The 13,793-nt window shown below is 45.5% G+C and overlaps 1 protein-coding gene across 1 annotated transcript; it reads right to left on the bottom strand.

Annotated features, from left to right (window-relative positions):
- Positions 1-711: 711 nt before the first annotated feature.
- On the bottom strand, positions 712-7,862 carry ADCYAP1 (adenylate cyclase activating polypeptide 1). The gene is made up of 5 exons (XM_049770158.1): positions 7,605-7,862; positions 7,136-7,246; positions 5,059-5,193; positions 4,560-4,658; positions 712-3,369 (listed from the first exon to the last, which is right to left on the bottom strand). Exons 2-5 carry the CDS (start codon positions 7,243-7,245, stop codon positions 3,186-3,188), a joined length of 528 nt encoding a protein of 175 aa, XP_049626115.1. The 5' UTR covers position 7,246; positions 7,605-7,862; the 3' UTR covers positions 712-3,185.
- Positions 7,863-13,793: the final 5,931 nt, after the last annotated feature.

Genomic DNA, 13,793 nt, shown 5'->3' with positions numbered 1-13,793 from the left:
AATAAAACAATACTGTGAGGTTTCAGATGAAGGTTTTGCTTAAAGGCTATAATATGAATTAGTAAGAAAAATAACTCACAAATGACTTTGCATGTTTTGTCCAAGGTTTCAAAGTACACTTTTGGAGTACTTAACCCTTTGCTTTACTCCTTTTTATTTTTTTTTCTTACTCTTGCTTATATAGTCCTAGTATTTTTAAACATGTTTTTAAACCTCCAAGATTAAGTATTAACTACTTTTATACATAATTTTATCATTACCAGCTCAGCTCTCAGAGTTACTTGTGAGAGAACAATTAATTAAACTACTGTTTTTGAAGCCTAATACTAGGATACAATCTGTCACTATAGCATGTCACCACTGGACTGTAACTTTCTGAAAATCAAATATATGTATATATGTGTAGATATATGTATTATATAAAATCATATATATAGTAGGGAATGGAAATTAATCCATATTGTGCATCTTATAAATATTTCCACATTTGTGCCTATTTATGAGTTAAATATCTTTCTAGACATTTCCATCTAGTTACTACTTTAAATTTCTGGTTGAATTCAGTAACCCATAAAGCAGATGTTACATGGATGATTAAGTAAATTTGTATCCAAGAAATGAAAAATCTTAATGACTGGTAAAGAAAATACGATATTTAAAATATTTTAAGTTATTTCCTAGATGTCTTTTTTCTCCAAACATTAGACGAAGTTGCATTGTTTACAAAAATTTATTCATACAAATTTTACACACTTTATATAACAGTTATCAAAGTCCTAGTTATAGATATCATGTGTGTAATAATACTTGGTTAAGATGTTTTTATAATCAGTTGCACACAAAATAAGAGTTTCAAGACTAACATCTACCTAAATTATCACGACTATCATAAATTTGCTCTTTGTAGTAAGGCTCTTGGCATTTCTAAAAAGTATACAAAAGATTAAGATTAAACTGGTGATCACTGTAAATGCTTGCAACTAGCCACAGGAACACTAAATTAAACTTCATAAATAAAAGGCTAACTAGAGCCCTATTTCACCACTAAGAGTTGACACAAATACAGAAAACTCTGCCCATTATCCAAGAAACAAATAATTAAGACTAAAATGCAAGCTGATGTGTTGCAGCATTGTAGGGCCACTAAATAGCCATCTGTGATTCGTGGCGATTTAAAAGGCGAAGAAAGGCACTAAAGCTGCAAACTGCGTCCCATTTCACATTGCCTGAGGAGACTGCAGAATTAAAGAAAGATTGATCCTGTGCACAGGACTTAGGCATAGATCGAATGCCTCTGTGCTTTCACTGTCTGCAATGTGATCTCCTGGCAGCATTCATCCCATTCGGGAATGCAAATCCAATTCTGTTTTCTTTGATTTATGATTTCATACTACCAAATCCATAAAGGAAAAGGAAAGGTCCTTTAAACTTTACGAGCTAACGTGTCACCTTTTCTTGTTCTTTTGTTTTTTTTTTTCTTCCAGAAGTACTTGTGCCTGAAATTTGGGGATTAGACTGGTTTGCCTATTGTTGCAGGGTGAAGGTTCTTTTGTTTGTAGCGATTATTCTAGATGTTCAAAGACTCAATAGGAAACAGACAGACAGATAGACATGCTTTCTGTAGCCAAGGAAGGATACAAGGATGAGGTTCTCGAGTCTCTTGAAGCTCGCTTACCTCACTATAGACCTCAAATATAAGATAGTACTCATACATTTGAAGACGAGGTTTAAATTGATTTATCAGTTAGAAACACTTAGCAACATGTGAACACTACACATTCTATTATGACAAAGGTTGGTTTTATGAAACAAATTTTACTAAGCAATAAGCCATAATGTAGAAAAATACATTTTACCTACAAACTCAATAAACAAGAAACAAAGGTTCATATTTAGTGCATAATTACTTAGTGTTAACTACACAGGTGTTCCTAAACTTTACAATAAGTGCTTACATCAAACAACAGAAAAAAGCATTCACACATTCAAGAGAAGTGGGGGAAAATGGTATTCAAAGGGTACTAATGGGGAGGGGGGAATAAGAGTCTTCAGAAAATCACAAAGGAAAGGGATAGCTCTTACAGAGCAGGGCTCAAAGGGGAGAATCCTGGCCATTTCACAAGATGAGAAGCATGGACAGCACTGGAGAAAAACACATCGTACTTTGCATCCATTTCCAATACCCAGCGCCCACTGCAGCCAGGAGACCACCAGAGGTGCTCACTGCTCCTAGCATCCCAGGTGTGGGGCAGCTCCATACCTGTCCCTCTTTAGGGTCCTCCTACTACTACTGCCTGATGCTCCCTCTGCCTTTTCCTACTTACCTGCATTTCCTTCACTATGCTCAAATTGCCCTAACCTTGGGATATTGGGTTCCCTGGAAGTACAGAAAAGGGAGCTTCCAATCCAAGTCTCCCTTCTCTGCACAACCCTCCACCTCTGCCCCCCAGGGAATAGAATGTGGATTCTAGGGTGAAGCACAATTTGGATAGAGCTGTATTTTATTAGGAAAAATTTTTCTGGGCTGAGAGTTGAAAGAAAGACAAATACACATAAAAGTAGAATCAAAGAAAGCAGGAGGATTGGAATTGGCACCCAGCAAGGGCAACAGTGGCCAGTTTAATTGGGCTGGGATTGAAGGAACCTGCTCCAGAGACAAACTGGGAAATAACAGGAGCTCCCTTCAGCAATTCTCCCAAACCATGACCTCCAATTCTCCCTGGAGCAGGCCAGAATTGTTTATGTACAGTAGCAAATGGTCAATATTAATATCTTCAGGCCTGCCATGGATAAAAATACTATCCTTTTAATTCCAGTTTACAAAAATAGGAGTAATATTTAAAACAATGATTGTCTATTTTTCTTTTTTTGTATAAAAACATAAACAGCTCAGGCGAATTTTCAATCCTTGTGCACACTTTTGTATGAATTGCTCTCTATTATACTTTATATATATATTAATATATATAATATATCAATAATTGGTCCACAAAGTATATCTGTGCATTCTCTAGTGCTTTGTAAAAAGAAAAACAATATTTTATCAAAATATTCATTTAATGGCTTTACTTCATACATAAATACATGTTTGGATAGAACACATGAGCGATGACTGTTAAGTCAATTGGGAAAAGGACTTTTCAGTGTGTGCTGGGACTATACACGGAGTAGCTGACCACTCATCGCTACAAATAGGTTATTCGGCGTCCTTTGTTTTTAACCCTTTGTTTATACCTTTTCCCTAGGACCGCCGCCAAATATTTCTTGACAGCCATTTGTTTCCTGTAGCGGCTGTAGCTATCAGTGAAGATTCCATCTGAGTGGCGCTTGGAGAGCGGCTCCCAGTTGACGCCGCCGCCCAGGATCCCCCTGCGAGGAAAGAGATGGAGGGGAGACAGATTCAGCAATTGCGGGGAGCTGGAGGGCACCACCTTCTTGCACAAGACCTGGAAGCTTGGGGCAAGCGCGATGCATGCAAACTCCTCGAGCTCCACCGGGAATTCCCGGCACCAGGACCTCGCAGGGGGGAGCTGGGATAAATGGGATGGGGTTCCTGTCAAGGGCGCATCACAGTGACTAAATCTTCTCTAAACGCAGTTTTCTTTGGTTTTGATTAGATTTGTTTTGGGCCACACCCGGCGATGCTCGCGGGGAATTCCTGGCGTTCTGGGATGTCGGAGATTGAATCCCCGAGGTCGGTGCGAGCTAGGAAGGCAAACACCCTCCCTCCCGCTGTATTATCGCTCTCTGCCTCTCCCTTTAAAAACTATAAATTATAAATAAAGAAAATAAAAAAGAAACATCCGTGCGTTTGCAAAATAAAAAAAATTGTCTCGACCTTTCCTTTGACCTCACTTCCATCACCCCAACTTCCTTTCCCCGATACCCAGGCTGCTGTTTTGGAGTTGGCGTCCACTCCGCACACTACTTCCACACCAAACTCCCCTCTTCCCTCTGCACTCCTTTGGGAATCGTGGGGAGTTGACAGGCTGCAGGCAATCTCTCTCAAGGCTTGAATTATTCATCGCGAAAATGTAATCTGTTTTCCCACCGGCTTTATTAAAATATTGCCTTCTGCCGAGACGTGCTCTGCACCAGCCCTTGTGCTCGGGTTTTCGGGCAAGAATAAACCAGTTTCCCTAAGTGTCCAGATGGGAAGATTTGCTTGTTTCGATTTGAATTTACAATGCACGAAACTTTCTGTGAACTCGTGTCTATTAACTCATTGTTAGCCACCCATTCCACGAAGCTGAAGGTTTTTGGCAGGTGCCAGATGAATGAGAGGGTGCGGCGGGTTGGTTCCTATTCTAACGGATCCGAGTCCACGGTTTGCCACCGCGCCCCGGTCCTCTCCAACTCATCCTGCGCGGGGAGCTTGGGGCCAGATTTCGACCCTCACCTCCCGCCGGGCGGGCGCGGTCCAGTCTGGCTCCGCAACGCAGTCGCGTCCCGGGCCCACGAACACGCACGCACGTAGAAGCCACGCCCGCCCCGCACGCGCTCCGCAAGGACAGCCCAGCGCGCGCGCGTCGCCTGCCTTAACTCTTTCGTGCTCTTACCCTGCGCCCTGGGCCATGACCGTCTGCAGGTATTTCCTGGTGGACAACTGGTCCAGCTCTTTGCGGTAGGCCTTGTGCAGTAGCTCGTGGGCGAGATCCCTGACGGAGAAACAAAGCGTGCACCCAGAATCGCTGACAGTTCCCAAGCGATTGTCCCCACCCCCGCCCCCTCTGACGGGGGAAAGCCCCCCAAGAACCCTCTTGGCAGATACATCCAAGACTCTTGGGGAGAAAGTTCGGGGAGACTTATCAGGGCACTCCACTAGCCAGAGCGGTCCTTCACTGCCATTCCTTGAGCCCAGGCCTTGCAAGGACAATTCCCACCCCAAGCGGCCCTCTAAGTCCTCTAATTTTTCGGTTTCTTTATCGGGTAAAAAAAAAAGGGGGGGGGCTGGAGGGCTTTTCTGAAAAAGTGCCCACTCGGCCTCCAGCCTGCTCCTCCCTCCCGCCACCCGCGTCCCGGGGCCAGTGGGGGAAGCAGAGTGAGGGGCGGGGGTACCTCTTTTCCCGAGGGAAGTAGAGAGCGTAGACGTCGCGCTGCTGCGCCGAGGCGGGGCTCCCCACGTCCGGAGGGTCCGAGTCGTAGAAGTCTGGCAGTGGGTTTCCGTCCTCGTCGTACGCCTCGTCCTCCGTCCTGCGAAAAGAGTCGCCCTGATTTCCACGCCCAGCCTCAGGGTCTTTGCCTCTTTTTTCGGGTCCCCGGGAGGATACGGAGGAGGAAAGTGCAGCCAAGCAGTTCCCACCCTAGCCCTCGCAGTCCGCGGCTTCAGAGAACCTGGGAAACCGGGCAGTAAAGGGTCATTGGGCCCGGACCTGACCCCGAATCTCCCCCATCTCCACCGCCCCGAAGGGCCACAGCGGATCTGAACGACCGCAGGAGACGGGGCGCTGGCCCAGAAGGCCTGAAGATGGGGTGGGCGGTCCACTCCGGCGGCCACCTTCGCCCCAGCCTCTCAGCCCAGGGGAACTCTTCCCTGCGCAGATGTAGGTCACGGAGAACCTCTTCCTTCTATTTTGGGCCAGAGAGTATCTGGCAGGAACATGAATAATAGATGCCCCTAAACGTAGCTGGTTCCCCGGCAGCTCGCTCCATGGCTAGTCCGCACCCTCCGGCCTGAAGCAGGTGCTGGGGACTCCTGGGACTTTGGAAATAAAACTGAAATCGGGCGCTTCAAAACTCTATAGAAATAGTTCACGCTAATCAGCTTGCATGGGTTGGCTGGGTTCTGAATCACCTTTTCTTTTAGGGAGAAGGGGAACGGGGAGGGCGGTCAAGTCGACTGGGGTCCACTGAAAGCCAGCAACATAACAGCCTCGCACCGTCTAGGCCTAGCGCCTATGACGCGCGCTCGCTATCGATCAGAAAAGGAAGTTAAAGCATAAAGCTTTGGCTTTGGCTAGGTGTAGACACCCGGGGAAAGGCCAGGGTAGTAGCGCTCTCTAGGATGCGAGACGTTGGAGGGTGTTCTGTTACTCGGTTACTCTGCTCCCCTTTCTCTCAACCGGCAAAGCAGACTCACACGTCCATCCTCCTAACCAGAGGCCAGCTGTCCTGCAAACCCCTTTCTGATCATTCCTGACTCGGGTCCAGACTCTGGTACCCAGCTCTTGAACCCACAACACGTATCTCTGGACAAAGCAATGGTCAGTAGCCCCTAAGTCGGTTATTCGCGGGCCTGGGTAGAAGCAGCAGCTTTGCTAGAGAAAGGCGAGCAGTTCTAGCTGCCTGTGGCTGCTGGAGCACCTCGGGGTGCGGCCCCTGCAAAGCGAGAGTCCACTTTGCCGCTCACCGGCCCGGGACACTGGGGCTGCACTGTGTGACCGAGGCAAAGCCGACCCATTAGAAATCAATGGGGGTGGGGGGGGTCAAGATTGCTCCAGCCCGTTGGCGAGGCTGTCCTAATAGGCAGCCTGCCTTCTGCTTTCGCTTCCTTCCGCTGTGTCCTCGGCCTTTCTCCCCTCCCTTGCAGGCACATTCTCTATTTTCTTTCTCTAGTGTCGCATTTCCTCAACCACATAGGAACACATTCCATCTCCCCAAGACTGTCTAAGACAAATGCAGCAGAACACATATACTTGAGCTCTTTCAGGCGGGAAAGAAAAAGCACAAAACCCTCTTCGAGGCGAGAAGGGAAGCGAGAGAGACCCCGCCCTAGCGGTCCCGACCAAGCTGTAACAAAGCAAAGTCCCCAGGAGCTTCGAGTGTAACCCCCTAGACCTGACTCTGGGAGCTAAATCATCCCAACTCCCGTGAAGAACAGAGAAAAGAAGGGGAGCTCTTGGCCCGGCCCTGCCCCCCCGCCGGCGGGCGGGGCTGTGCTGCGGGAGGGAAGGTTTTTCCAGCCACCGGAGGCTTGTCCCACACGGGCCCCTGGGCTGCCCCGGGCCAGAGAAGGGGTGCAGAGCCTCCAGCCGGCCTCTCCTGCCGTTTCCAGCAGGGCCCGGGCCAGGGGTCCGTCGGCGAGTTGATCTGGGGCGCGTGGAGACAGTCACCGCCGGCACCGCGTAACTGTACGGGAAGGCGTCGGGGGAAGGGGAGCCCCAAAAGGAGCTCAGCTCTGGCGTCCAGTACCTACCTGATTCCAGGGAACCGGAGTCCGCCGGCGGCAGGTGAGCAGTAGACGCTGCTGTGCATTATTATCCCGTAGATCAGCAGGGCCAACCTCGCTCCGCTACACATGGCCATTCTGCACAGGGCCAAGGAAAGAGGGGTGAGAACGCGCGAAGCCGCCACCCTCCAACCCGAGGGGAACTCCAGGGACCGGCGGAGGGATGTTCCGAGGCTCCCGCTGCCGGGGCGAATATCCTTAACGACTGTCCGCGCGTGCCCTCAAGCTTCTCTAGTTAGCAATAACATACGTGAATGTGTGTGTGTGTGTGTGTGTGTGTGTGTGTGCGTGCGTGCGTGCTACAGTGCCCCCCCAACTCGCCAGACCCAGTGGGAAGGGAAGCTAACAAGTCCCCTGATCGCTGTGAGGAAAAAAAATGCAATCAAGTAGTAAGATTTGGAAAAGCTGCGTTTTCCTCTTACCATCCAACTCTTACCGTGGGCAGGAGAGGGTTTGTTGCCAAGTAGGACAGCAGGCAAAGGGCTCCTCTAAGTTTCCGCGCTGGAGTCACAGCCCTAGAAGCATCACCTTCTGGCTTTCGTGTCGGAGGTGAAGTCTTAAGATCGAGCCGGAACACTTCTTGGCCGAGGCCGGAATTCGTTTGAAAAGTTTCTTAGAGACGCAGAACTAGAAGCTGGAAGCTCGGCTGTGAGACGGAGGAGGAGGAAGAGAGGGGATGCTAAAGAGAGGAAAGAGGAAAGGAAGCGCCAAGGAGTTGGGGGAGCGGGCAAAGTTAAGTCCGCCTGGAGAAAGAAGCCAAGGGTGAAGGAAAAAGTAGGAAAATGGGAGAAGGAAAGGAAGCGGCGAGCCTCCGTGCGATCAGAGGTTGGAACAGGCTGGTCTAGGCGCAGCGCGACTCAGGGGCTCCTCCGCTCGCTCGCTCGCTGTTCCTCTGCGTCTGAAGCTGCGGCTTCTGCTGCTATTGCAGAGGTGACTGGCCCTCTGCTCCTATTTATATGTGCAGTTAGCAAAATATCTATCTGAACATGCTTCTAAAAGAGCCTTCTTTGTCAACATCTGTCTACCTATGGCCTTTAAGTACAGAATATTTGGTTAGACTGTTGCGCTCCGATTTTTATTCATGAAATGACTTCCCTTTTTTTTTTTTTTCAGTCACGTAATGATCCGGTATCAGAAAAAGACGTCAGCATCCTAGTCCCTCAAGGAACATATTAACTATTCTGTGCTGTCCTTTTGGATGATAAGATCCGGAGTCATCGACTTCTCATAAACACCTTTCACTCAGACAATCTAATTTTTAAGAAGCCCAATTATTTTGATGCTTGACTATTTCACACACTTTTCATCAGGGGGTAAAGAGAATTTATAGAATTTTGAGGATGGTCCAAGTCATGTTTTTTAACTATCTTCATACTATTTTGATTTACTATTTATTCATCAGGCCCCAGCTATCAGAGTTCTGGTCTCTGGAATTAAGCACCATTAAGCTCTCCTATTAATAAATTTAATTTAGATCTCCTAATTTCTTGCATATGTTCTTTCAGATAGACAATTAAATGTAGAAGATGTTTTGTTTTTTAAAGGGAAGTCTTGGAGGATTTTCAGTAAATCACCAATGAGTCTGGCATTTTTCGTTGACTCTGAGTCTGGCTATGAATAGACAGTTAAAAGCTTCCACCATACATGAGCCTGTGGAACTGTCCAGATCCTGAGTGCTGATGTGTTGATCGCAGATTACAAACATTGAAAAACAGCACTGCTTTAATTTTTCACTGGCTCCTCCAATCCTGAAGATTTGGCAGTAATGCCATTAATGTGGCAATTTACTGTCCAAATCACCCTACTGTTCAGATACTTTCACATCCTCAAACATCCCCCCACTTTGTGTCCTTAAAACAGAACCATCCCCTGTTCCCCAAATTTTAGTGAGAAGTAATTGTCTTACTTGGAGGTTGGGGATTTGTTTTGTTCTTTCTAGATGGTCTTTATAGGGAGACTTTCGCATTTTCTTCTGTTCCCTTTGATTTTAAAAAATAAAATTGTGTTTTGCACCAAATAATTACATTTTAAGAATCTGCAATGAGAAGTGTATTTGTTTACTTTATTTACAGCTCAAGTTTATTTGGGGGAAATACAGAAAAACTGGGAAAGCACTAGGATTCCCAATACAAGTTTATTTACTAAAAGCTTCTAACGGGAATTTCTCCATTGGGGACAGTTAATTTTTTTAACTGAAAATGACGTGGAAAGCAAGAAGGAAAGACCACATTCACCCTGTGACTTCCAAATCCCTGGGTAATTTTAAAAGGTCCATAATTTCTACTGCAGTAAAGAACTAGAGTCTATTTCTTTTTAATAGCAAATAGAATTACCAATAATCATGAGTATTTTAATTATGTGGGTCAAACAAAAATCAAAGGAAATGACAGTTTAGGGAGAGTATTTCCTGTTGCTATGATTTGGATCTAATAATACGTTAGTTCTGCATTATTTAAGACAAAGTTATAATGCTTTTTATTCTCTGTTCAGTTCTCTCTTTTTGAGATTTAATCATTGCTCCAAGAGCACAAAGTTTTCCAGCCTTTAAGGCCAGACACTGTCCTGCTTCATCTTATTTCATTCCTAGGAATGCTCCACATTGCTTGGCAGCCGCAGAGCTTCAAACATGGAGATGTGCCTCTTTGTCTCCACTGCATGTGTTCGCTGGTTTGTGTTGGAGTGTTTCCTTGTGTGCACTCCTGTTCAGCTCTGCCTCTCTGAGCTCAGACAAGGAGCCTGTGGTGAACACGACCGGATAATTAAGCAAAGACGTTTTCTTACTGAAACCCCAAAGCTATTACCGCCTGTGGCTTTCCTGTCTTCCGCCTTACTTCACGTCAAAGGTGAGCCCGATTAAAATCCTTACTTTTCCTCCCACACGAATTCTGAAACGAGTTCAATCAAGACTTCACGATTGTACTCGCTTCTCAACTTTAGTAAAGGGAGCCACCATGTGGGGAGTTGCTGATTTTGTGGCCTATTGAAAGGAGAAGCCAAGGCACCACTAACTTTGTGCGAACCCTGTGGCTCCAGGACCCTCAGAGTCCCAGCTCACCTCAGGTTAACCAAGACTGTGCAACTTTCCACTCTCTTGAGCACCCACAGCGCGAATCCAACGCAATGCTCCAAAATTACCCGTCTGGCGGGCTGAACCATTCATGGATCTGAAAGACTGAATAAAATTTGTTTTGATATTCTTGATAGCTGAGCCCTTCAAGAAGAAGTCTTCTAAAATCCACCCATTGCTCTCTACAATCTAAAAATTCCAGCGATCCCCTCCCTTCCAAATACCACCACAGACAGCTCTGGTCCAGGACTGCGGGGGGGGGGGGGTTTCAAACCAGATAATATCATGCATCAGATCTTTCTCCCATCTCTTGAGACTTTGGTGTCCTGTGAGCAAGGAAATTTTCATGCATCCCAAAGTTCTCAGCCCCGTGGGCTTGACGGAGACAGGATGCAAGATCCTAAATAGTCTGGCACTGCACCTCAGCCTCCGAATCCTCTGTGAGCACAGACCCTTTGTACTTTCTGTTAGTTGGCAGGGTGGGTGTGTAGGGTTACTGAAATTTTTAAAGGATAAAATACTACCTACCCCACCTTCCATTGCAACAAGCCAGGGTGGGGATTTGCTTATTTGCTTTGATCTAGGTATATTCACACACACACACACACACACACACACACACACACACACATCCCCGCATGCTGCTGCTTTCTGGGGAACCTTGTGTATTAGAGCTAGGGCACACGGTGTAGAAAGGGGGATGGGAAGAGGGGTGTGAGGGGTGGGGGGTGGTGATGGTGGTGGTGGCAGCGGCAGCGGTGGGGGGGGGGAAAGGGTGGGGGTGTGTGTAGAGGCTGGGGTTGCTCCTTTTTTTTTTTTTTTTTTTTTTTTTGGTTTTTCAGGCCACACCCGTTTGACGCTCAGGGGTTACTCCTGGCTAAGCGCTCAGAAATTGCCCCTGGCTTGGGGGGGGGGGGGACCATATGGGACGCCGGGGGATCGAACTGCGGTCCTTCCTTGGCTAGCACTTGCAAGGCAGACACCTTACCTCTAGTGCCACCTCGCTGGCCCCTGGGGTTGCTCTTTGGCAAGGACTGTTCCTTATAAAAGAAGACATTCAAGAAGGGTTCTGAGCTCTTGACTGTAAGACCTCAGCTAGGTCCCTGTTTGTAGAAGCCAGATTGATCATGGAAGGGAGATAGGGAGATGAGGTCTTCTTTATGGTTTTTGTTTTTGTTTTTTTTTTCCATCTTACTACTTCTCGCCCAACAGGATTTTATCTCTTACTGGTTAAAAAAGGAAAAACAGCCCTATCGTCTAGATATTAAAGAGAATAACACGGGAGTGGTGAGGAAGCTGAATTGCCCAACTCCCTCCTCACAACATTCACCAGATAAAATAGAATCCCAGGCTACTAAATTCTGGCCGGACTAAGGAAGTAGAGGACAGCCAGTAACTGAAATCATGCTGAGTTAGAAAAGCAAATAGAGAGCTGAGAGGTAGGATAGGACTGCAAGTAAAGCACTTGCCTTGCATTCAGAAATTGGGTTTAATTCCCTGAGTTCTTCTGTCAGGTGTGATCCCTGAGCACAGAATCCAGAGTAGCCCCTGATCACTGCTGGGTGTCCCAAAAGCCAGCAAAAAAGAATAAAGGAAAATAAAAGAAAAACCAAATGGAATCATGGATATCTTCACAGGGAACATTCTTTTCTATGTCTTCTGAAGCAGGTAAGAAAATCCAGGTCTGGAGCTAAGCTTTGATTTACCTGGTAGTGGCTGTTTAGAAATCCTTGTTAGAACTTACAAAGGACCACAATTTTCCAATTCAATGTATCAACTCTTATCCAGCTTGTCTTTAAAATATGAAGATATAACTTTGTATCCAAAATGGTGAATTCCAGCTAAAAATCAAACTAACACTTCCAGATTTTCTTTTCCTGCTCAGTGCTATATCTGTCTTCATTGATGCTTTATATCCTTAACCCTCATCAAACCTCCATTTAAAGAACAATCTACTTCTTGAATGAGAAAATGAGTTTTTCTATTCAAATAGAAAGCTATTTAGAAGTGCTTGAATCACAGATGGCTTCACATTAACAAATACTTGGCATACCCAAGACTCAGATCTCTAGAGCAAGATTTTAGCTACTTTTCTTCCGGTTGAGCTATCCCTCGTCTGCCTGGTTCCCACACAGTTCAGCAGGTTAAAATGCACACAGAAACACACACTCACTCACACACACACACACACACACACACACACACACACAATTTCTCTTCGACTCTATAGCACTAGTATATGCTGCTTACCACTACACTTCTAACTCCTACCCCCATTAAACATTTTTTAACATTTTTTTAAACATTTTTAACCTTAAGAAATAATATGGTGGGCCCGGAGAGATAGCACAGCAGCGTTTGCCTTACAAGCAGCCGATCCAGGACCAAAGGTGGTTGGTTCGAATCCCGGTGTCCCATATGGTCCCCCATGCCTGCCAGGAGCTATTTCTGAGCAGACAGCCAGGAGTAACCCCTGAGCACCGCCGGGTGTGGCCCAAAAACCAAAAAAAAAAAAAAGAAAGAAAGAAAGAAAGAAAGAAATAATATGGTGGGCTGGAGAGATAGCATGGAGGTAGTGCATTTGCCTTGCATGCAGAAGGACGATGGTTCGAATCCAGGCATCCTATATGGTCCCCTGAGCCTGCCAAAAGCAATTTCTGAGCATAGAGCCAAGAGTAACCCCTGATCGCTGCTAAGTGTGACCCAAAAACCAAAAAAAAAAAAAGAAGAAGAAATAATATAGTTACATATAGCACCTTCCTACATTCCTAGTAAAAATAATACTAAACTAAACTGAGGATTCCTTTTCTTTTGTATTCATTTCTAGATAGGACTTAGCATAAGAACCAGCATAATAATTAGCATTTTCAGGGAAAAGGCTTGATACAAAAGTAAATTCTAACAATATTCTATTTCACTCTAGACTTTTCCTCTTCTGACTCTTCCAGAAATGTGATGACTAATGACTTACTTCATGCAAATTATACCTGTAGGGAAACCCAAATGTTCTCAGTAGAACATCATGACCATCACTTATTGGAACGTCTACATCATGCCCTCCTGAACTCATGATGAAGTAAAGAGCTGATGAGCTTGCCCCATGATGTAAGCTTACTCATGATTTCTCTGACCTTCAGAATTTAGTTTCACACACTGAAAGCAGACAGCCAAGACTTTCCAAACCACATGAGCAAAGACATCTCTATCTAATTCAAGAACAAGATCGCATATTCATAGGGTCAGGATATTTTGTCAGTTGTTTTAAGATAAAACAGGCACTCAAAAAGAAAATTGGTAGGTTCTGGTCATATCAACTGTCTTATATATTAAAGTGACTCTCTGGGCGTTAATCTCTAAACACTAGTTTACCATATACCAAAAAAGATTCTCTACTTATATAATCTTAAATACAAGAAGAAAAACTTGGGGAAGATTCAGGAAACCTAATAACCTAAATGAGTTGTGGCAGTGGGGGGACAACTTCTGAAATAACTATGCAAAATAAAACAAAGTTAATGTATGTAAATTTAAAGACTCTGTTATATGAGTTCACAATAT

This window comes from Suncus etruscus, chromosome 3 (genome assembly GCF_024139225.1).
Source record: "Suncus etruscus isolate mSunEtr1 chromosome 3, mSunEtr1.pri.cur, whole genome shotgun sequence".
Taxonomy (NCBI): Eukaryota; Metazoa; Chordata; class Mammalia; order Eulipotyphla; family Soricidae; genus Suncus; species Suncus etruscus.
This window is presented reverse-complemented; position numbering and strand designations above follow the sequence as displayed.